At 39.1% G+C, this 25486-nt stretch overlaps 1 protein-coding gene across 4 annotated transcripts; it reads right to left on the reverse strand.

The window, feature by feature from the left end:
• Positions 1 to 1565: 1565 nt before the first annotated feature.
• iqcg (IQ motif containing G) lies at positions 1566 to 25393 on the reverse strand. Of its 4 annotated transcripts, none has more exons than XM_057834018.1 (10): positions 25163 to 25393; positions 21570 to 21712; positions 20168 to 20196; positions 19950 to 20072; positions 16452 to 16536; positions 16196 to 16357; positions 10432 to 10506; positions 4701 to 4832; positions 4531 to 4620; positions 1566 to 1929 (listed from the first exon to the last, which is right to left on the reverse strand). In XM_057834018.1, the coding sequence occupies exons 2-10, from the start codon at positions 21696 to 21698 to the stop codon at positions 1819 to 1821; spliced, it is 936 nt and encodes a 311-aa protein (XP_057690001.1). In that variant the 5' UTR covers positions 21699 to 21712; positions 25163 to 25393; the 3' UTR covers positions 1566 to 1818. The 4 variants fall into 4 exon arrangements, with proteins under 4 accessions (XP_057690001.1, XP_057690000.1, XP_057690002.1 ...); XM_057834017.1 differs by having other exon boundaries at positions 24858 to 25393; XM_057834019.1 differs by lacking the exon at positions 25163 to 25393 and adding an exon at positions 23699 to 23745.
• Between the last annotated feature and the right edge of the window lie 93 nt (positions 25394 to 25486).

The following is a 25486-nucleotide window of genomic DNA, read 5'->3' on the forward strand; positions in this document are numbered from 1 at the left end:
TATACTTTAAATATATATATATATATATATATACAGTGGGGCAAATAAGTATTTCGTCAACCACTAATTGTGCAAGTTCTCCCACTTGAAAATATTAGAGAGGCCTGTAATTGTCAACATGGGTAAACCTCAACCATGAGAGACAGAATGTGGAAAAAAAACAGAAAATCACGTTGTTTGATTTTTAAAGAATTTATTTGCAAATCGTTGTGGAAACTAAGTATTTGGTCAATACCAAAAGTTAATCTCAATACTTTGTTATGTACCCTTTGTTGGCAATAACGGAGGCCAAACGTTTTCTGTAACTCTTCACTAGCTTTTCACACACTGTTGCTGGTATTTTGGCCCATTCCTCCATGCAGATCTCCTCTAGAGCAGTGATGTTTTGGGGCTGTCATTGGGCAACACAGACTTTCAACTTCCTCCACAGATTTTCGATGGGGTTGAGATCTGGAGACTGGCTAGGCCACTCCAGGACCTTGAAATGCTTCTTACAAAGCCACTCCTTTGTTGCCCTGGCTGTGTGTTCGGGATCATTGTCATGCTGAAAGACCCAGCCACGTCTCATCTTCAATGCCCTTGCTGATGGAAGGAGATTTTCACTCAAAATCTCTCAATACATGGCCCCATTCATTCTTTCCTTTACACAGATCAGTCATCCTGGTCCCTTTGCAGAAAAACAGTCCCAAAGCGTGATGTTTCCACCCCCATGCTTCACAGTGGGTAAGGTGCAATTTAGTAGTCTTTTCCCTCCAAACACTAGAACCAGTGTTTCTACCTTAAAGTTCTATTTTTGTTTCATCTGACCATAACACATTCTTCCAGTCCTCTTCTGGATCATCCAAATGCTCTCTAGCGAACCGCAGACGGGCCTGGACGTGTACTTTCTTCAGCAGGGGGACACGTCTGGCAGTGCAGGATTTGAGTCCCTGGCGGCGCATTGTGTTACTGATAGTAGCCTTTGTTACTGTGGTCCCAGCTCTCTGTAGGTCATTCACTATGTCCCCCCGTGTGGTTCTGGGATTTTTGCTCACCGTTCTTGTTATCATTTTGACGCCACGGGGTGAGGAGGGACTTGAAAGTCCGTGTTGACGGACGACAGCCCCAAAACATCACTGCTCTAGAGGAGATCTGCATGGAGGAATGGGGCAAAATACCAGCAACAGTGTGTGAAAAGCTTGTGAAGAGCTACAGAAAACATTTGGCCTCCGTTATTGCCAACAAAGGGTACAGAACAAAGTATTGAGATGAACTTTGGTATTGACCAAATACTTATTTTACACCATGATTTGCAAATAAATTCTTTAAAAATCAAACAATGTGATTTTCTGGATTTTTTTCCCACATTCTGTCTCTCATGGTTGAGGTTTACCCATGTTGACAATTACAGGCCTCTCCAATATTTTCAAGTGGGAGAACTTGCACAATTAGTGGTTGACGAAATACTTATTTGCCCCACAGTAAATTAAATGTTTTTCTTGTTTTTCTTCAAGAAAACACAATTGGATTTGATGCAAATCTGGAATTTTAAAACGATTTCCAAAAAATCCTTTATTTGGGAATTTAATTTTCTTATTTATCATGCAAGCATTCGTACAAGAATTTAATTTTCTGATTTATCATGCAAGCATTCGTACAAACTCTCACATCCTACTACATGAACCAGATGGTAGACTGTAACAACAAAGATCTCTTAAACAGACAGACAATTGCAAACATAAGACTTCATAAGATCTGCTTAACATAAGATAAGCACGAAAAAATGGGAACGAGGTGCTGTTGTTAATGTCAAAATGGATAAACATAATTGAATACAACTCATTTTTTCTTCTTCTTCTTTCCCTCCTTCTTCTTGCTTTTCTTGGGTTCTACTTTCCGATAAATACCAAAGCCTTTGCGGACCATGACACCTCTCCACCAAGACTGCACCTATGAGGGTCAAATGTTAGGGGTCAACTCACTAAAGCCAAATTTCCAACAAACGAAGAGTACACAGACTTGGTTTTGATTAGGGGAAAAGCTGCTTCTACTACAGTATGTGAATAGTAGGAATCTCACCAATGAGCCCTTTGTGGGGCAAGTGACTATTTTTGATCATTTGGTCACACAAAAAAATGGAAATATTTGCTATTATTATTAGAGGTCCACCGATATGCCGACACCGATATATAAGAAAAATTTCAACCGATTGCTGATATCCAAAGCTGATTTTGTAAGCTGATATACTTTTTTTTCCTTTCTAAAAAGCAACTAGATAATGAAAGGCATGTTTTTTAAATTGCTACAACAGCTTCAAATTTACAATGATGACCTGGGACTGAAAGGATTAATTCGGTCTAGAGCTACCAAACCAACGAATCAGCACTTATTTTTTTGATTATACGCTAAGCAAGAAAAGTACTTTTTTTTTAACAGTATTTAAACCCACCAGGGTGTAACGATGATATGAAAACAAGTCGTTGCCCGCCATGCTAAAACTAATTCTAACGAAAATACGACGCTAATGCTACGAGTTACATTTACAGTGTATTGATCACTCAATAAACACATAAAAAGGTTAAAGCATCATTGCATATTCTCTCGTTTAAGAGAGCCTGAAGCTACCTGCAGCAGCCTGCCTTCAAGCTGCTGCAGGGTCTTTCTGGGGTCCTACCATCAGTCAGCGGGAGACACAGTTGCCCACACAAATGCCTGATGAAAATCCTTTTTTATCGTCTTACTTGGAAAAACGTCTACTCGTAAATTATTAATAATTGAATTGAATGAATGTATTTTTGCATGATTTCGTTAGAATTATCAATAAATTAATTTAACGTCAAAAACAAAATAAAATAAAAATGAATAAACACAGGAATACACACTGGTTACAAGTAGCACTCTAAATTTGATTTGATTTTTCCATAGTACAGTATTTAACTCATTGCATGCCACTGACGGCGCAAGACGTCCACTTGCATTTTGACTGGAAGGAACGAACGTTAATTTGCCCCGCCCAGTCAAAATGGATTGGACGTCTAGCATCGGCAATAGAAGCCAATGAATTAAATAATTGCGTACCTGTCAAGTTGTACGGTTTCGGCGTAATTTGTACAAGTGAGCACTGATTTTTAAATGTGTACGCCGTACGTTCAAAATCTGTACGTTTTTCACGCATTACGGTTTTTTTTCTCCGTTCGGATTTTGTCACCGTTTTGGCATCGAGACAATGTGCGATACTATGCGTTACTACGTTGGTTGAATGACGCGAGAAAAGTCAGAGACACAGAGAGAGCAGAGCGGTAGTGGGAAAGAGGGATGAGTGTTGTGATGCTGTTACAAACACGATGCTAGGCTAGGTGGCTCCAATATTTCCTGACTGTAGCCGACAGCCTACAATCTATGCCCACTTAATGGTACACTAGATATCACATGCATATAGAACTACATTCGAAATGACAGACTCGGCGGCGTTAGTTAACAGCCGCCATTTTAAAGCAGTAGACTTCTCAGAAAGGCTCCGTTGTAGTGAACCTTCCTAGTGAACCTAAATAACTTTTTATGTAAAATACTACTAAATCGGCAAAATCTTTACTTGAAGCTATCTTTAACTGATTAACCGTTTGAAAACTTGTCGAATGGAGACAGAAGGGAACTAATGCAAAAACAGGAGCAATTTTAACAACTTTAACAATTAATTCACAACATTAAATTACTTCCAAACATAGCAAAGGTTACTATGGGGTTTTTTTTGTTTTTTTTTTAAATGAAAAAAAAAAAAAAAAAGTAGTAGTAACACCAGTTACTTTGCCACGGAACTAATTACTCTTACATTCAGGTAACTGAGTTACTAACTTGATTACTTTTTGGGAGAAGTAATTTGTAACTTTTTTAAAGTCAGATTAACAACGCTGGTCATAAAGATGAAGTCTGCAGAATGAAGTGACGAAAGTGGAGATTTTATTCTGCCAATTTGTTGCCGAACATAATTTGCCTGCAACTATTGCTGATCACTTCTCAGAATTAGCAAAAGAAATGTTCCCTGAGTCAAAGATGGCTTCTGTAAGTTAATTTTATCACTCGACCTTTTTAATTTATAATTGGACACACTAACGAACTACCTTTAAGTCAAACTGAATTGCGAGCTGAAGTGTCATGAAGTGCAGCCATCAAAAGACATGACAGAAATTGCCAAAAGTGCTACATAAAATTATAACAAAAGTCACTGTTAAATTTTAGTAATCATAATGTAGCTTAAGATATTGATTCTTCTTTGATTGTACCAGGTGAAATGTGACAATATTACGAATAAATCCATATTATTCTAAAAATTGAGTTTTGTTTCATATTGTACACTATATAAAACGTTGTAATGTTAGTCACCAATTTGTAAGGGCATACGTCACTATTTGTAAGATTGCCAACGGCCTCGGGTTGACAGGTATGTAAGTGCCTTGTAAGGGCTAAAAAAATAATCATGATCATAATTTGTGTATAAAAGGGTTCAAATCTACCAGTCGGCAGCTCACATAGACAAAAAAGAAAAGTTGTTACCTTGAGAGCAGCTTTATTCCTAAGCGCCAGCTGGCGCTGTCTCTCCTCCTCCTCCCTTTCCTCCTTCACCACCTCCTCCATCTCGCTATACTAAATTAACAGACAAACAAAAAAACTCCTTAATGTCCAGTTGTTCACTTGAAATAAATTAAGAGCTCCTGGTTGTTTACCTTCTTTTGCATTGTTGTCAACGTTTCCAAGTTTGTTGTTCTCTTGTAGCGCGTGCGGGTGAGATGCTCCTCCTTCTCTTGCATGTTCTGCTCTGTGCACTGCTGCCACTGTCGCAACTGCTCTTGTAACTCCTACATCAGACATTCTAGATATCAGTGTTGGGCAATATTAATCACTATATAACCATTGTATATCGCAACAGCAATCCGCCATTATTTAGTACCGTAATTTTCGGACGGTAAGTCGCTCTGGAGTACAAGACACACAAGCTAAAAAAAAAAAAGCCTTATAGGGAAAAACAAAAAAATGATATATGTCGCACCTGAGTATAAGTCGCATTAGTTGAATTTTTCTTTTATCCCAGACAGTTCTTTTAGGTTGTTTTATTTACCTGACATGTTCCGGCGACTACTTCCGCCTTCATCAGAGTGTCACTGATGTTGGTGTGACGCATCTTTATCAGCTGATGGATAAAGGCGTGACTCACCTGTCAGATTTGACAGGCGAGTCACGTCCTCTGCTGACCATTCACTCTTCATGGATGCTGGTCCAGGTAGTACAGAGCAAGTAATCCCCCTTCTCCCTGTTGATGGTCTTTGGGCCACACTATGGGATTTCAATGGCCTCCCTCATCCAGTGCTGATGTTTGTTTTCTTCGGTGCAGATGACTGTCCTTTTCCCAGTCCGTGATGTGGTTTTCCCTTTTGCAGTGGCCAGTGATGGCTGACTTGTGGTGTTTCTGTTGCGCTTGTTCTTTTATTACCCTTGTTTGTCTTATTGCTGTCTTCTTCTCACACTCATTCTTTGTGTTGTTTTTCTTGTAATAACGCTCCTCCCTGTCTCCTCGATGCATGAATTATTGCATGATTTGCATGGAATTTCATAAATGGAGTTGCATTTGATTTCTGGGTGGATTTTGTCCTTTGGATAGACCAATATCTAGCGGAGTGTTGTGTGTGATTTGACCGGTATGTTTATGTGGAGTTTTTTCACGACTCTTTGGATACGTTCCAAGACTCCTCACACGTACTGCAATGTCACTATCTCTTTGTTCTTTTTTTTTTTTTTTTTTGTTTCTTCCCACCCGTTATGTGTTGTTTTTCTTTTTAACCTGTCCTGCACTTTTTACTATTGCCTACTGTGGATACTGACACCTTTTTAGTGCATGTTGTATGTGCTTTTCCTCCTGTGTTCTATCATACGGGTCCGTGATTATTGTCGTATGTTCACGTAGTGTTCTGACGACTGACAGTATGTGGATAGTGGGGTGTTCAGATGTTCATAGAAGGTATTGGTCGGGTTGTGTGGGTTTCCTGTGTACTTTTATTTTGATGTCTCCGTTGTCTGTCTGGCGTATGTTTATGTCCAGAAAGGCTATGGATTGATTTGTTTCCTCTTCATGGGTGAATCTGATTTGAAGACGCGTCACACCAACATCAGTAACACTCTGATGAAGGCAGAAGTAGTTGCCGAAACATGTCAAGTAAATAAAACAACCTCAAACTGGGGTCTGGGATGAAAGAAAAATTAAACTTGTCTAAAAGTGTAGACCAAACTAACTCAATACAACTATAAATCGCATTTTGCGGCAAAATTTATTTGATAAAATCCAACCCCAGGAATAGACATTTAATCTTGAGGGCAATTAAAATAATGTGACAAGTGACATGGGGGACAAAGTACAGAGCCACTGGCCTTTACGCAGGCAGGTCATTCGGGAACAGGAATATTCTCAGTATCAGTACCCTAAGAAATTACCCATCAACCTTTGTGGGTGGAACAAACCAATAAGAACAGTCACTCCAAAGAGTCACTACAATTTAAAAAAAAGAATAGAATTGCTAGGAGTGCCTCATGCCTCACAGCATGCGTTGCGGGGCTTGTTCCGTGTTAATTTTTTTTCAGTTACTGTTCCATTTGTTTCATTACTTGCTGGTTATGCTATTTAGTTTGTTGTTATGTGATAACTTAAATTTTGTTTTGACACCGTGACTTTCATTTGAGTTAGTGACTAGTCTTTCTTTGTTATTGTTTGTGGAGTGTAATCCCGTTCTTCTGCTTACAATATCAAATGCAATTTGACCCTCACCGTCTCATGAGCGCCAAATGCAAAACCAACATTTCATTTCAGTTTGGTCGTCCCTGTAATAATTTCATGTATACGAAGCTTTAGAGTATAAATCGCACCCAATCGCATAAACGGCGACTTATCGTCCGAAAAATATGATATATTTGTAAGGATTTGATTAGAAAAAAAATCTTCTGATGGCAGCCAATCACTTAACTGTTTTTTTCTTTATGCACCATGTTTGTGGCGTGTGGTGATTTATCACAACCGTGGTTTGCTGATATATGTAGGGGTGTAGTGTTTCATCAATCTAGATCCGTACGTTGATTAGTTGAGCAACAATCCACTCATTTGTTTCATGACGATATGATATCAATTTTTTGACTACAATATATTTGACCAGCGGTGGAATATGACAAAGTAAAAGTACTTAGCTACTGTATTTAAGTATTTTTGTGTATCTTTACTTGAGTACAAATATGAAATGGTACTTTTTACTTTTACTTCATTACATTTTAAAGCACGTGTGTGTACTTTTTACTCCGATACTTTTCAGCTGTTGCCTGCGCCCACTTTACTTTGGTTTTCTTTTTTTTCTCAGTGTGAATTGATAGTTTCGTTTTCATGCCTCAATATTCCCCATGCATCTACAGTATATCGTAATTTAGCACTAGAGGCAGCAACATGAGTACAAGCAAGATTTGGCAGGTGAACAAGATATTGACCAATAAAAACCAACAGTGAGAGCAGTGCGCCTTCAGGTGGGTGCTGCACACTCTTGTACAGTAGGTGGTACTATGCATCAGATTGTTGCTCGCAATCGACCATGAAGCTAGGTTTTAGGTTTTTTTGTTTTTAGCTTGTTAAGCTTCTGTTTGCAGTGGAATCAATTTTATTGCATGTTTTTTCTTTTCATTCTGCACAATTTTAAATAAATTCAATAAATTCTCTGGTTCTTTCTTTGAATATCAACTCAGATCTCTGTATGTCTGTATGTATATTATATACAGTGAAGAAAAATAGTATTTGAACACCGTGCTATTTTGCAAGTTGTCCCACTTAGAAATCATGAAGGAGTCTGAAATTTTCATCATAGGTGCATGTGCACTGTGAGAGATAATCTAAAGAGAAAGAACCAGAAATCACGATGCATGGTTTTTAAAACAATTTATTTGTGTGATACAGCTGCAAATAAGTATTTGAACGCCTGTCTATCAGTTAGAATTCTGACCCTGAAAGACCTCTTAGTCCGCCTATTAAAAGTCCACCTCCACTCCGTGTATTATCCTGAATCAGATGCACCTGTTTGAGGTCGATAGCAGCATAGACACCTGTCCACCCCTCACAATCAGTAAGACTCAAACTTGTAACATGGTGAAGACCACAGAGCATTCTAAAGACACCAAAGACACGAAATTGTTCACCTCCACAAGGCTGGAAAGGGCTACGGACCATTTGCCAAGCAGCTCGGTGAATAAAGGTCCACTGTTGGAGCAATCATTAGAAAATGGAAGAAGCTAAACATGATGGTCAATCTCAATTGGAGTGGAGCCCCATGTGAGATATCACCTTGTGGGGTCTTAATGATCCAAAGAAAAGTGAGGAATCTGCCCAGAACTACACGACAGGAGTTGGTCAATGACCTGAAAAGAGCTGGGATCACCGTTTCCAAGGCTACTGTTGGTAATACACTAAGACGTCATGGTTTGAAATCATGCATGGCACGGAAGTTTTCCCTGCTTAAACCAGCACATGTCAAGGCCCGTCTTTGTGGTCAGATGAGAGTAGAGTAGTACTCTTTGGTCATAATTCCACTAACCGTTTTATGAGGAAGAAGAATGATGAGTACTATCCTAAGAACACCATCCCTACTGTGAAGGAGGGATGACTGGAGCCCTGTATTGTGAGATTTTGAGGAACAACCTCCTTCATGCAGTCAGAGCATTGAGCGTGGTTCTTCTAAGATGAAAATGACCCAAAATGCACAGCCAGGAAATCCAAAGAGTGGCACCGTTAGAAACATAACAAGGTTCTAGCATGGCATAGCCGGTCTCAATGCTTAAACCCAATAGAAAACCTTTGAAGGTACATTAAACTCCGTGTTTCTCAGCGACAGCCCAGAAACCTGACTGATGAGTGGGCCAAGGTCCCTCCTGCAGTGTGAGCAAGCCTGGTGAAAAACTACAGGAAACATTTGACCTCTGTAATTGCACACAAACAAAGGCTACTGTACCAAACATTAACATTCATTTTCTCAGGCATTCAAATTAGGGCTGTTAAAATTATCGCGTTAACGGGCGGTAATTGATTTTTTAAATTAATCACGTTAAAATATTTGACGCAATTAACGCACATGCCCCGCTCAAACAGATTAAAATGACAGCACAGTGTAATCTCCACTTGTTAGTTGTGTTTTTTGGAGTTTTGTCGCCCTCTGCTGGCGCTTGGGTGTGACTGATTTTATGGGTTTCAGCACCCATGAGCATTCTGTAATTATTGACATCAACAATGGCGGGCTACTAGTTTATTTTTCGATTGAAAATTTTGCAAATTTTATTGAAACAAAAACATTACGTTTTTTAATATAAAATTTCTATAACTTGTACTAACATTTATCTTTTAAGAGCTACAAGTCTTTCTATCCATGGATCGCTTTAACAGAATGTTATTAATGTAAATGCCATCTTGTTGATTTATTGTTAAAATAAACAAATACAGTACTTATGTACAGTATGTTGAATGTATATATCCGTCTTGTGTTTTATCTTTCCATTCCAACAATAATTTACAGAAAAATATGGCATATTGTATAGATGGCTTGAATTGCGATTAATTACGATTAATTAATTTTTAAGCTCTAATTAACTCGATTAAAAATTTTAATTGTTTGACAGCCCGAATTCAAATACTTATTTGCAGCAGTATCACATGAATAAATCGTTTAAAAAAATCATATATTGTGATTTGTGGATTTTTCTTTTTAGTTTCTCTCTCTCACAGTGGACATGCACCTACGATGAAAATTTCTGACCCCTTCATGATTATTATTATTATTTTTATTTTTTTTTTGCATCGGGAGAAAATATTTTTACTTTTTACTCGTGAAGTTAATTTTAAAGCTAGTACTTTCTTACTTTTACTTGAGTATTTGTTTTCTTAGATACTTTTACTTACATAATTTTTTGCACCGGTATCTTATTTAAAAAAAGAAAGTGAGTTTGTCATCCACCACTGTATTAGTCTACCACGATTTGATATGACTCAAGGGCCTTTTAACAATTTAATACAAATGCAATACAGTAATTAGAAACATTTGGCAAGTTCCATTTAACTTAATTTTGATGTTTTTTGCAAATTTGTTGCTGAAACATTTCAGAAATATGAATGAAAAACTTCTTTTTGAATAAAATGTCATTCAAAAGATGACATTATTGATCTATTTTGAATCAATTCTCATTACATGTGACAAACAATTAGTTTGTGTGCAAAGCCTTATCAGAAGATGTGGTTTAACGTGATTAGGTAAATATTTGCCAGTTAGTGAAGATAACTACACAAACGTCAATGACCTGTGTAAGTGTTTTAACGAATAGTTCCAGACTATGGCTGAAACATTCAATGGTAGCATTACAACAATGGTTTGGAGCTTTCTTAACACCAACCGCATTTTGTTTCTTCAGGAAAATCTTGGCTTCTTCGTGAACTCGCTCTTGCAGTTTAAAATGATCGTTCAGCAGCTGAGAGAGCAAGAGAGAGCTGATCAGTTGGTTAGGAACATTGGAACTGGACTCACATGGAAATTCACACATACTGTACTAATAGCAATTCATTTATTACCAAAACCAGCGGGAAGTGACACAAGCAGGAAGTAACCTGGAAATGCCCCAAAAAATCAATAGGAAATTATCCAAAATTTAAAAGGACGTACTTGTAACTACCCTAAAATTACAAAGACGTGACACAAAATTATCTAATTGCCTGCCATTGACAACTTTAGATGTCCAGTTTCCTTAAACTGGGAGGTCTGGCAGTTGTGTGCTCATTGTTCAGTGCCATTGACGGCGCAAGATTCGCCTCTCCCAGTCAAAATGGATTGGATTTGGACGCCTAGGGCCGTCAATGTGTCAGTGATTTAATTTATTTGGTCAAAACTTGAGTGGGCGGCCCACATGAGATCTAATTGCCATGAATAAATGTGGCCCGCGAACTAAAATGAGTTTGACACCCTTGTCCTAAATTGTCCATATGTGTGGATGTACAGCAAGTGTAAATGCTTTGTCTACTCTACAGTGATGTGAAACAATTAGGACAGCCCATTAAATATTTAGTTCTTTATTAAGAAATGTTCATATATCAATGTCTGAGCTTGTTTTCCTTTATCTCTGGAAAACAAAGTGATTTAATTGCACGTAAACAAATGTTTTAGTCATTAAACCAAATATGTAAACAAAAATGCATATTCTAACTATGGAAAAAGTTAAGGCACCCTACCGCCTAATAGCTAGTGTTACCCCCTTTGTAGCCATCTACCAGTCTTTGACATCGGTCTGAAGAAAGTTTACCCCGCTCCTCAACGCAGAATACTTTCAGCTGTGAGATGTTTGAGGGGTTCTTGCATGTACAACCCGTTTCAAGTCACCCCACAGCATCTCAATAGGAGGAAGATGTGGCCTTTGAGTCGGCCATTCCAGGACTCTTCATTTCTTATCAGCCAGTCCTTGGTGGTCATTGTCATCTTGCAGGGTCCACTTTCGCTTCAGCTTTAATTTTTCACAGATTATCTCACATATTCCTCAACCACCCTCTGATACACAATAGAATTCATGGTGGATTCTATGATGCTGAGGTGGCCAAGTCCTGCTCCAGCAAAGCATCCCCAAACCATGATACTTCCACCTCCATGCTCCACAGTTGGTATGAGGTTCTTTTCCTGAAATGCTGCATTGGGTTTACACCAAACATGTCCTCTGTTGTGTTGTCCAAATGATTCAATTTTAGTTTCACCTGTCCAAAGAACATTATTCCGGAGGTCCTGGCCTTTGTCTACATTCAATCTTGCAAATTTCAGCCTGGCCTTCATGTTCTTCTTGGAGAGCAAAGGTTTCCTCCTTGCTCACCTCCCATGAATGTTAAACATGTGAAGTCTCTTTGTGATTGTGGAGGCATGCACTTTAGCATCAACAGTAGCAAGAGCCTGCTGTAGGTCCCACAATGACATTTTCGGGTTTTTGGAAACTTCTTTTAGCATCTTGCGGTCTGCTCTCAGGGTGAACTTGCTTGGACGGCCAGACCTGGACATGTTGGCAGTTTTTTTTTAATGTCCTACACTTGCAGACAATTTCCCGACTGATTTTATATTCTTTTGAAATCCCTTACCAGACTCATAAGCATCTACAATCTTCTTTCAGAAGGCCTCAAACAGCTCCTTTGATCTCACCATGGTGTTTTCTCTCACTTCAACAGTCAGGGGCACACCAAACTAAATGTGAGGTTTAAAGCTTCCTTCGAAACACTGAGTAATGATGTTCAAATCATGTGCACCTGATGTGATACCCCTGTGTGTGATCTTAGCCATTTTAAGTTGGATTGAATGTGGGTGTGTCCTAATTTATTCCTCAACAGAAATTGCATTTATTTAAAATTTACATTTTACTTCGTTTGCTATTCCTAAACACTTCCAGTATGCATAAAATGCTGAATTAAGTTGTTTTGGTTGGAGTAAGGCACATATGTAAATTAGGTTTGCATGATAAATATTTTGTCTGTACCTTCTAAACACTTCCAGTTTGTATATAATGCTGAATTAGGTTGTTTTGGTTTGAGCAAGACACATGTGTAGATTAGGATAGCATGATAATCACTTTGTCTATATTTCCTAAACACTTCCAATATGCACATAATGCCGTATTAAGGCGATCTGATTCAAACAATGCACACGTACAGATCAGGGCTGCATGATAATCACACAGTCTACAAGAGTCATGCATGTCTCACACTACACATCCCTGTACTGGCGCTCATATCTTTTCTTCTTTTTCTGGGTTATCTGTTTCACCTCCTTTTCTACACTGCAATTTTCAAACACACTCTAAGTACACAATTTAAAATTGTAATGTTTAGTGTTGATGCTACCCACATATTTAATCCTTTTAACAACGCCTAAATGTCGTGTGAATTATGCCAAGCAGTTTACAAAAAATTGCATTCAGTTCTATTAGAATTTGATTCGTTACATACTTGTATGGCTCGTAATTAATGTAAATGGTTGATGACATTCAGGACCGAATATTATAACACACATCCTGAGATCATTACTTTCCTTAAGATACTTATAAATATCCGCCTATGACATACTGTATATAAATTTTGTTTGATTTAATGTGAATGGCTTCCGATCGCAGGCAAAGAGAACTAAAATTATGGAATACATTATCAAATTAAAGGCAGACCTCTTTTTTTATGCAAGAATCACATCTAGCCAAATCCGAAGAGAAATATCTTAATAACTCAAATTTTAACTTGATGTATTCAGCCAGCAATAACAGCAGACAAAGAGGAGTATCAATATTAATACATAAAAGAATCTCATTCACATTAAATAATGCAATTGCAGACCCGGAAGGTAGATTCATAATAGTACCAGCTACCATAAGTAAAACTGTTAACATTAGTGAACATATATGCCCCAAACAACGAAGACACACAGTTCTTCCAAAATACCTTTGGTAAATTGAGTGACATATCAGTGAACTCAACAATTATTATGGGAAGGGACTTTAACACAACACTTGATCCAAGTATAGTTAGCTCTAATTTTAAACTCACTAAACAGTCACAAACTGCAAGAAGAAGGAAATATATGGAGGATTTCAGCTTAAGTGACGTATGGAAAGCAAAGCATTTAACAAAAAGGGAATATACCTTTCAATCCCTAGCCTATGGTTCGTGCTCAAGAATCGATTTTTTTCTAGCGAATAACTCCGCTATTAACAATATTTCGCCAAGAATACATCCAATAATCATCAGTGATCATACACCAATCTCTTTAGCCCTTAAAATTGACTCCCGCACAATACCCCACGCAACCTGGCGCTGTAATGATTCCTTATTAGATGACCCAACATTTGATACATTCGTTAAGAAAGAATGGAAAGACTTTATGGAACTTAACGATTCCCCAAGCATTTCACCATGATTGGAAACAGGAAAATGCGTAATTCGAGGCAAGATTATCTCATATTCATCATATTTTAAAAAAAAACAAGAACAGAAGTTGGAAAACGAATTACAAATACAAATCAAACACCTGACTGAGGACTTCGCCAAAAATCCCACAGACAATACCACAAAAGAACTATTCAGTGCCAAAGAACGGCTCAATAGCATTCTGTCTAGAAAAAACTCAGTTTCTGTTACAACAACTACGATATACCAACTTTGAGCATAATAGCAAATCCGGGAAATATTTAGCAAACCAACTTGAATGAAACAAAGAAAAAACATTAATTACAACAATACAAGATTCAGCCGGCATACTAACACAATCACCAGAAAAAATTAACGAAACTTTCTATAGCTACTACAAAAACTTATACTCGGTGACAAATGATCATCACGAAGAAGACATTGACTTATTCGTTAGCAATCTTGACATCCCCTAAATAACTTTAGAAAGCCAACAATTGCTAGATACCCCACTTACCCTCGCTTAATTATGGAATGCCGTAAAGGACATGCCAACAGGTCGCGCACCGGGGCCCGACGGGTTCTCGACATCATATCTTAAACACTTTTGGAATATGCTGTCCCTTGCCGGTGGGGTGGACATTCCCTGGTCGCCGGCGCTTGGCCTAGCGCCTGCTCGGAGTGTGGGGTGGGTGCTCGGGCGGTGGTGGGTGGTCTAGGGCAAGGATTGATCGGGGCACGGGCACTTCTCCCGCCCTGTGGCCGGTGGTTCCGGTGGATGAGGCCACGCCCGCGGGAGCCTGCCTCTTAACTCACGCACTTTTCACTTCGGCACTGTGAATATCTTCCACTCTGGCACTTACATACTCATACATTTCTCCGGGGAGAGTTGGGACGGGGCTTTACAGTCCCCCGCTGGGGGTCCCGTGGCGTGCCGTGCCGATTGGGGGGCTGCGGCTATGGCTCGTGGACCGGGTGGGCGGGCGGGGGTGGGGGTAGGCGTGGGGTTTTCTGGTGCGTCCTCTCTTGCAGGGATCCTACCCTGGATCCCGGGGGGGGAGCGATGGATCCTTTGCTGGGCTGCGGGAGGAGGGATGGGCTGCGCTTGACCCCCGGCCGCCCGCCCTCCTCCCTCCCTCCCTCCCCGGGCTGGCTGGGTGGGGGCCGTGGCCCTGGGTTGGCGCCCCCGTGGCGTCTCCGCTCGTCTGCGTGGCTGTCACGCGCCTGGTGGGAATCGCGTGCGGCTGGATGTGATAGGGCGCGCTCGGGTTGGCGATGGGGCGGCGCAAGGTTGGTCGCCAACAGGCTTACACTCACAACGGATTCACACGATTACTGGGTTCTAGTTCACAGAGCTGATTTGTGTACACTCTACCCCTTTCAATCATTTAGCTTATAGACTCCCCCACCCCGTACCCGTACCCCTCTTTCCCTGGTCCACAGGCCCCCCACATGGTATCAACCGGAAATACATCTAGCTGACGATAGCACCAACATATTAGTATTTGGTCTAGATGTTCAATGTATTTCTTGTTGTAGTTTGTGTTTTCCTTTCTTCTCTTGTGTTTCTTTTCTTCTGTTCCCCCATAACCCCTTCCTGTTCGCTGCTTTGTCATAATCAGGCATGTGCAGGGGGGGGGCGGTGGATGCTTGATTAAAATGTAAGTTGTTGTAAGTTGTATTAAATACTTGTTCATGTGCCCCTTTTGATCTATGAGCACCTGCCCCTCCATCGGTCTCTGCACGGCCCTGGTCATAATAAACGAGGTATGTTGAGTCATCACAATGGGAGTATGTCAGACTCTCAATGTGAAACATTAAAAATGTTCAGACTATCCGGGCACTTAGACTTCCATTCTCCGTGTCAAACAGCTGAATCGGACAGGTTTAAAATAAATAAATAAATAAAATATACATTTCACAGAAAGTTATAAAAAATCTTTTTTTCAGTTTTAGTTGATTAGTTCTATTACTTGAATCCCTCAAGATTTTTAAAATTGATATTCAATATCCATATGACCAAATATGTTGGAAAACACACAGGCTTCCATACGGTGTCCTAATTTTTTCACATATATATGTACCCTATGATTAAATGGCTCAAAGTCAGCTGACATGGACTCCAGCTATTGTACAAAAATGATGGCTGATGGATGGATGTTTTAGTGGAAAGAAGGGCGGTAAGCCAGGCAAATACTGTATTATCTTGGAATAATAATTACAATAGCCATCTGCACTCACCACAACTTTGTCTTCAAGTCTCCTCTCAGCTTCGCTCATTTCATTTTGGGTTTTCTGGAGCTGCTGCGCAGTGCATCTGTCCTCCAGATCCTTTCTGGCAGCATTTGAATTAATAAGTCGGTGCAGTTTATCGTTGAGCTCCTCGTACGAGGTTTGCAGTTCCTGATGGGAATAGATGTGTCCATATTGGAAACAACAACAACCAAATGCTTTGAAAGCCTGAAGCAATGGTGATTTAAATCTGCCATGTCACCACCTTCAATTGATCAACTTTCTCTTGAAGCGTCCCTTGTTGTTTTGGGAGCGTGCGTCTTCTCTTCTCCATTTCTCTCTTTGCCTCTCTGTGACCAACATATCAAACAAATTACTGACACACAACACACACATCACAGCTGATGAACACATTATGGAATACACTTCCCAGATCAGGCCCGTACTAATTAATAATACCTTTTATTTCTAGAGCGCTTTTCTTTTAAGAACTACAAGTCTTTCTATCCATTGATTGCTTTAACAGCACCCATGAGCATTCTGTAATTATTGACATCAACAATAGCGGGCTACTAGTTTATTTTTTGATTGATAATTTTACAAATTTTATTAGAACAAAAACATTAAGAGGGGTTTTGATATAAAATTTCTATAACTTGTACTAACATTTATCTTTTAAGAGCTACAAGTCTTTCTATCCATGGATCGCTTTAACAGAATGTTAATAATGTTAATGCCATCTTGTTGATATGTTGTTATAATAAACAAATACAGTACTTATGTACAGTATGTTGAATGTATATATCCGTCTTGTGTATTATCTTTCTATGGATGGTTTGAATTGCGATTAATTACGATTAATTAATTTTTAAGCTGTAATTAACTCGATTAAAAAATTTAATCTTAATTTAATTTAATTTGACAGCCATAATATATATATATATATATATATATACATATATTAGGGGTGTCAAATGATTAAAATTTTTAATCGAGTTAATTACAGCTTAAAAATTAATTAATCGTAATTAATCGCAATTAATCGCAATTCAAACCACCTATAAAATATGCCATATTTTTCTGTAAATTATTGTTGGAATGGAAAGATAAGACACAAGATGGATATATCCATTCAACATACGGTACATAAATACTGTATTTGTTTATTATAACAATAAATCAACAAGAAGGCATGACCATTATTAACATTCTGTTAAAGCGATCCATGGATAGAAAGACTTGTAGTTCTTAAAAGATAAATGCTAGTACAAGTTATAGAAATTAGTTATAGAAATTTTATATTAAAACCCCTCTTCATGTTTTCGTTTTAATAAAATTTGTAAAATTTTCAATCAAAAAATAAACTAGTAGCTCGCCATTGTTGATGTGAATAATTACACAATTCTCATGATGCTTAAACCCATAAAATCAGTCGCACCAAAGCGCCAGCAGAGGGAGACCAAAAACACAAGTAACAAGTGGCCATTACACTGTACTGTCATTTAAATCTATTTGAACGGGGCATGTGCGTTAATTGCGTCAAATATTTTAACGTGATTAATTTAAAAAATTAATTACTGCCCGTTAACGCAATAATTTTGACAGCCCCAATATATATGTATGTATATATGTGTGTTTACTGTATATATATAGTCCAGTGCGGCTTATTTGTTGATTTATTTGGGTTAATAGGCAACGCATGCCTTCTAACATGCATTGGAGCACTACAGATGTAAAAAATAAAATTCATGTTCTATGCTATTTATGCATTCAGTTACTGTTCCAGTTGTTTCATCAATTACTTGTTATGGTATTTAGTAACACTTTGTTTGACAGTGGCATCATAAGACTGTCATAAAATGACACTGAAATCATACATCATGGGCATTACTAAATGCTTATGACAGATTTCAATAAGTGTCATCCGGCAAATTATGTTACTAATGCCATTTATGTCCAATTTGAATCTTTTACATCCATTCAAAATTGAGATAATTTGCCGGATAACACTAAATGTCATCTGTTATAAGCATTCATTAATGCTCATGACAGTGTAATGTCATAGTTATGATTGTCTAATGACAGTCTTATGGCGCCACTGTCAAATAAAGTGTTACCAAATACCATAACTAGCGATTAATTAAACATCTGGAACAGTAACTGAAGAAATGATCAGCACAGAACATGAATTTTGATTGTTATTTACATCTGTAGCGCTGCAATGCATGGTAGGAGGCAGCAGATGGCAGATGGCAGAAGAGGTTGACTGTCTCCCCCAAGGGAGCACTGTTGGCCAAATGAAGCTTCTTGAAGCAATAAAGCTTCGCAGTCAATTGGTTCAAGGCTTCATGGCAGTCTTATGACAGTCGTATGATGCCGCTGTCAAATAAAGCGTTACCGATTAATATCTTTTGGTGTAAATGTCATAATACAGTGAGGACAGCTGTGGCTTTTAGTCCAGTGCGGCTCATCTTCGAACAAATTCTGTTTTTGTGTGACATTTGGTGGGTGGCGGCTTAAGCCTGAGTTATACTCCCGCGTTGCGGTGACGGCGTAGCGACTACGGCGTCATTCGACATTCGATAGTTCTGCGGTGAGGGAACGCGTTGCTCTGTAATTCACCGCCAAGCCACTAGAGGGATGTGGCGTTATGTTTGTACGGTTTTGGGGCATGATTGTTGACTACTTCCGCTAGTCGGAGAAAAAATAAACAATGCAAGATGGAACTCTTGAAAGTAAATATTCTGCTCATCAACACTGAATAAATATTGAACATACAAATGTTGACGGGCAGGCGACGCAGAAGACGGTTTCGAGGCGGTCTGGCCGACTTTTGATGCCGCACAGAGAGTTTTAGACTCGGGTGGAGAGTGCTAGCTGTGGCGGCTAGCTTCAAACTGGCGTCGAGCACTGCGTTCAAGGTCTGCAAAGCCCTCCAGCCTGATTTGTTTGCCGTGTCCAACAACCAGCCAGTGGGAAGCCATAGCAGATTTCTGGCGTCTAGGGAACTTCCCAAACTGCGTTGGGAGGCTTGATTTTAAGGTTATCATAAAAAGCACCGAGGCACTCTCAATCAGTGATGATGTATTGTGTGTGTGAACTGTCTGTTATTGAAAATTAAAGATCAAAACAACTCTTTTGACACCAAATCTGTGCTTTATTCTTCATATACTTGAAACATATGTACACAGTAAATGATGAAGTGCACCAACCAAAAATACGACATAAAGTGATAAAAAGTTGGCAGTTTTTGGCCGACTGTGTCACCGCTTCGTGTGGCCACTCGATTCCGACCACCCACGTCTCGGTGGTTCTTCCATTTATTTATTTTTTCGATCGCCGACCTTGCCATTTGGCAGTCACAATAATAATTTCTTGACGAGACTTGCTCTTCGATGATACTCCCGTCGGCTCGGTGCATTTTTGCGTGTAGAAAATAATGTTTGATTCTATTCTACAATGGCGGTGTTTTCGCCCGGAAACAACAGTCTGAACGGACCAATCACAGTCCGTTTTTGCTACGTCAACGCGTCTACGCGACGCGAAGGTTAGAAAAATCGAGAGGTGCGCGTCAGGCTACGGCGTAGGGTCGTAACTCGATTCTTCCTTGACGGCGTAGGTCTGACGCGGAAGTATAACTCGGCCTTTAGAGTCAGGTGCACCTTATAGTGCGAAAATTATGGTAATATCATTTGACAGATGTTACATAAAAAAGTCATTCTTATGTATGATATAATTTCCAAATGGTATTGTGTCGATGAACCTTTTGCTGCTCTCGGCATTCTTCTCCTTGTCCTGTCCGTCCACTACCTGCAGCAGGCAGCTGAAGCTCATTTTCTCCTCGAGCTCAGCCTGTAACTTGGAGACCTGTTGTGAGATATAGTGACTGGAAAGAAACACCAAGCACAGAGTGCATTGCATGAATTTTGAGGTCAAATCCTGACAGTTTTATGTAACGGTATCAAAATTGTCAGTACTTACCAGTCCCGTTTCACCTTTTTCACTCTGGCCTAAAGCATCAAAAACCAAGAAATACAGAATCAACAACACGATCATCACATGATTAAGGATGCTGACCAAGGGCGTAGGTTTGCATGCGGACGGTAGAGACATAATACTACCAGCTTTTAAGGGTGCTCAAATTGTCCCCACCAACTTTTAAGCAACCTTATTTGCATTATTATATAATGAGTTGAGTTATATACTGTAGGTAAATTAAGTCTTCCTATATGTTGTAAGGATAGAATAGATCCTACCATTATTAAGTGAGTTATCTTCACTATTTTCTGACTTACATTTATCCCTTTCCACTTGCTGAATGTGCCGGTCCATTTTTCCCCCCTCAAACCTTTGATTGGCTGATGACTTGACCCCTCCGCCACACAGACACACACGCACACTCACACAGCCCCGACAGATTGATGTCAACAACATGCCGCCTCCTCCGCCCCCTTCAAAGAGGAGTAATATTAGTTTTTTTCAGCCAGCATCAGCCACTCTAAGTAATGTAAAAATACGTCAATGTAATGGAGATGAGGGAAACCCCACTAATTTTACTATGTAAGTTTGACCTGCAGCAGAGTAAGCATAACATGAAACTGTGTGACCTTGCTAACCTGCAAAACTACTGTGCGCAAGCCAGCCTCCACAAGGAACAAGGAAGTCACGCCAGCCATCCCTCATTTGGATCATTTTTTGTATTATGTGCATTATGGTATTGAAACACGGTGGCTTCACAGCGCAAGTCCCTTTATTTAAAAAAGCGGGGAGCTATTGAAGAATGGGTCCATTTCAGCGGGACACTTACATAAACTTGAACTGACATGAAAAAAAAAATCTGTGAAATTTCATGAGAGTACTTTGGTTCGAGTCTTTGGGTAGTCTTGAATGCCTCAAATGTAGATCGGCCCTTGTTCATGTCCAATATTTTTTTTCATTATTTTTTTCCCAAATGACTTTTATATTACAATACTTTAGTTTGAGTCTAGGGGTGCACCAGTGTCCCCAAGAAATGGACACATTCTTGGATAGCTCCCCATTTTTAAATAAAGGGACATGCACTTCAAAATGTTTCTTTAGTAGTTTTTGAAAACAAAGATTTGAATCATACGTTGTATCACCTGAACCAATACACATGAAAGTTAGTATAAGTCAATACAGATTTAGTTTGCATGAATCATTGAGCCTATAAATTAATTAGGTTCATATTCGAAAGAAATGTAGCCCTGACCCCCGTTCAGTAATCTATTGGTCTTGTTAATGTCCCGTGCCCAGCAAAAAGTGTACATGCAGGTTATGCTGTTTTATAGTCCCTACCAATGTTGAGACCAAACCTACGCCCTTGATGCTGACTACTGGTAACTGGATTATCAAGTGAAGTCACCTGTGCCTTGTCAGTGGTGCACTTTTTGTGGATTTGGATGGTAAGCGTGTGTTCCAGAATGCCCAGCTGGTCCGAACACTCCTCGAGGGCAGCAGCCAGCCTGAGACTCTGGGCACGTGACAGATACATCTCGAGGCAAGTTTCTATTATATGGTAAGAAGGAGAAATGTCGGATCATGTTAAATCGAATGTGATACTGGAGCTGAGATGGGTAGGTAGCGTTACATTTACTCTCTTACATTTACTCCCTTACATTTACTTGAGACTAACTTTTTGAGAAAAATGTACTTGTAAGAGTAGTTTTACTAAGCCATTCTTTTTACTTTTACAAGAAGAAACATACGCCGATACTTTGGACTACAATAATCGTTACATTTTCCTTTTTTTTCTCCTAAAAATTAGTGTTTCCTCTTTTTTTTTTTCCAGAGATGCCAACAATGGCTCTACCAGTTTCACCAATGAGATGTCGCAACTATAATCACATGACTCCATTTTACTAATCAGACAGGTTTGCCGTTCTATATTCACGCCAGCCTGTTCAATCATGTGGCGTCTTTAATGCACCATAAAAAATTAAGTATTCGACATAGAGCACTGCCGTCACCATGACTTGAAAGCACAGTTAACCTCTCTCTGTTTCTATTTTGCACCGATTGATCACGGAAAACTGGAGATATGATCTTTTTAATTTCAGAATAGGAAATATGTTTTCTCTAGTAGAGGTCACTCATGCTTTTTGGACAAATGATATTTAATTTCAGTAGATTTTTCTCACTTGCTGGAAATCAACGATTTTTCTCTTCTTTGGCTTAATGTGGTTATACAACCCCTAGCAAAAAGTATGGAATCACCAGTGTTGGACAAGCACTCACTCAGACATTTTATTATGTAGAACAAACTCGGATAAAAAGCTTGAAAAAAATAATGAATTAGTTCAAAAGTGCAACTCCTTGGCATTCAGAAACACTAAAAGAAATGAATAAAAACCATTGTGGTGGTCAGTAAATGTTGCTTCTATAGAGCAAGTGCAGAGAAATAAATATATAATCACTCCATTCTGAAGAAAAAAATATGGAATGACTCCATTTTGGGTCGAAAATACAGACACACCCATTCAATTTCCTCTCCTTAATTGGGCCCCTTCCTCAGGTTAGGTCTGCTCGTTAGTCAGCAGTTAAAAACAGTGCGGTTATCACACCTTGGAGGGCTGCTTGACTAAGTGGATTCACAAGAATCATGGCTCCAACAAGAGATATGTCTCTTGAGACCAAGGAGAGGATTATTAAACTTCTTGAAGAAGGTAATGCTACACGTATGGTTGCCAAAAATGTGGGCTGTTCACAGTCAGCTGTATCTGGACCAAGTACAAACAGCATAGCAAGGTTGTTAAAGTTAAGCATACTGGTAGACCGAGGAAGACATCCAAACGTCATGACAAACAACTAAAGGCCATATGTTTTGAAAACAGAAGATGTACAACTTGACAAATGAAGAAGAAATGGGAGGAAGCTGGAGCCAAGGTATGTGACAGAACTGTGCATAATCGCATAAAGGAAATGGGATTTTCATACAGGAAAGCTAAAAGGAAACCATCATTGACACTTAAACAGAAAAGAACAAGACTGCAATGGGCTAAGGAGAGGCAATCATGGACTGTGAATGGCTGGATGATGGTTATTTCCAGTGATGAGACAAGAATATGCATTGGACCAGGTGATGATGCTGGAACTTTTGTTTGGTGCCGTTCCAGTGAGATTTACAAAGATGACTGTCTGAATAAAACATCAAAATTCCCTCGGTCCTTGGTGATATGGGGCTGCATGTCAGGCAAAGGCACTGGGGAGATGGCTGTGGTTAAATCTTCAATAAATGCACAAGCTTACATTGAAATTTTAGACAGCTTTCTTATCCCTTCAATTGAAAATATGTTCTGGGATAATGAAATAATTTTCCAAGATGACAATGCATCATGCCACAGAGCTAAAACTGTTAAAGCATTCCTTGGAGAAAGACTAATCCAGTCAATGTCATGGCCTGCAAATAGCCAGATCTCAACCCTATTGAAAACCTGTGGTGGAAATTGAAAAAAAAAAAAAAAAAAAAAAAAAGGTCCATAGCACAGCTCAAACCTGCAAGGATGATCTGGCAACTGCAATCAAAGATAGTTGGGACCAAATTGATGAAGAATACTGTTTGTCACTAATCATGTCCATGCCTCAGAGACTGCAAGAGGGGTGGCCAACACTGGTCCTCGAGAGCCGCAATCCAGCTTGTTTTCCATGTCTCCCTCCTCCGACACACCTGAATCAAATTATCAGGATTGTTATCAGGCAACTGCAGAGCTTGCTGATGAGCTGATCATTTGATTCAGGTTTGTTAAAGGAGGGAGACATGGAAAACAAGCTGGATTGCGGCTCTCGAGGACCAGGGGTGGCCGCCCCTGGACTGCATGCTGTCATAAAAGCCAGAGGCGGTGCAACTAAATAATAGGGATGTATTTTGATTGTTATTTCTTTGTTTGTTTCTCATGATTCCATATATTCTTCCTCACAATGGAGTGATTCTATATATTTATCTCCCTGCACTTGCTCTATAAAAGTAACATTTATTGACCACCACAATGTTTTGTATTCATTTCTTTTAGTGTTTCTGAATGCTAAAGAGTTGCACTTTTGAACTAATTCATTATTTTTTGAAGTTTTTTATCTGAGTTTGTTCTACATAATAAAATGTCTGAGTGAGTGCTTGTCCAAGACTGGTGATTCCATACTTTTTGCCAGGGGTTGTATAATAGATTATAGTACATATACTAGTATTGTGCTGTGAAAAAAAATGCCATTCTTAAAAATAAAAACATCGTTAGCTGTTACTCACAATGTTACTCATTATTTGGGTATTCTTTTCACCTGATACCTTTTTACTTGTACTTGAGTACATTTTTGGAATGACTACTTTTCCTTTTAGTTGAGGGATATTATTGAAGTTACGCTACCCTTACTCGAGTCAAATTATTGGCTACTCTACCTACCTCTGCACTGGAGGGTGGTCAATGAGAAGAATTTTGTTAAATGGCTACACGAATTTGGGCGTACTTAAATATTGTCTTTTTAAATGTACGCCAGAATTAACGCCAGAAACACTCATTAAAAAAACAATAATAATAATAAATAATAAGAAATTCATAATATTATCATCAATATCATTTTCATTTTGAAATTTCAGATATTAACATGTATTTGGTCATGTGAGTCCTTAGAATAAAGTTTAAAAGAAAAAAAAATAACCTACTGTCAGTCTGTGAACCACGTGATTTCGCTTAGCCAATCGACGAAGAAAGATGGTATGCATTATAGATACATTTGTGTTTAAATTAAACTGAAATAAGTAGAGTAAATCTTTTCCTTGAACAACACTACATTGAACATAAAAAGTATACAAAACCCAACGCATGAAGGACTGTTTGACGTCGGCAAGGTTTTGGGCAACAAAATGACGTCACTCGCCGAGCTGTGCGTGAGAAACGTCAAAAATAAACATAGTGCTCGTGATAATGTACAATGGGATCTTGTGAAACAAAAAGAAAACATACTTACCTGCTTGGTGACGCCAGGGAATCTGCAGTCGTGAATGCCGCCGCCAACAGTCAAACACAGTATTGCCACGGTAACCTTGTGGTCACGTGGTAGGTTTACCGGTGTTTTGAAGGACAGAAAACAAAAGTGTACGTATTGAATTGGTTTATTTTGGATCGCGTGTAGCACTGTGGTCTAGGAGTTGGAGCTTGATGCAAATACACTGAAAGTACAAGCAACACTGTTCATGCATGATGCTGTCACACTGTGATGCGTCTACAGTGGACTTCACCAAATCAGCCAGCAAATCATTTGACAAAAACACACTCTGGCGAGTGTGGATTA

The sequence above is a fragment of the Corythoichthys intestinalis genome, chromosome 4 (genome assembly GCF_030265065.1).
Source record: "Corythoichthys intestinalis isolate RoL2023-P3 chromosome 4, ASM3026506v1, whole genome shotgun sequence".
Taxonomy (NCBI): domain Eukaryota; kingdom Metazoa; phylum Chordata; class Actinopteri; order Syngnathiformes; family Syngnathidae; genus Corythoichthys; species Corythoichthys intestinalis.

Excerpts from the sequence above, each read along its gene's own strand:
- iqcg (XM_057834018.1), bottom strand. The coding sequence starts at position 21,698 with ATGTATCTGTCACGTGCCCAGAGTCTCAGGCTGGCTGCTGCCCTCGAG. Across the intron at positions 16,537-19,949 it reads AATGCCGAGAGCAGCAAAAG|AGAGGCAAAGAGAGAAATGG; the intron begins GTTCATCGACAC and ends TGTTGGTCACAG. Across the intron at positions 16,358-16,451 it reads AGAAAGTTGATCAATTGAAG|GAACTGCAAACCTCGTACGA; the intron begins GTGGTGACATGG and ends TATTCCCATCAG.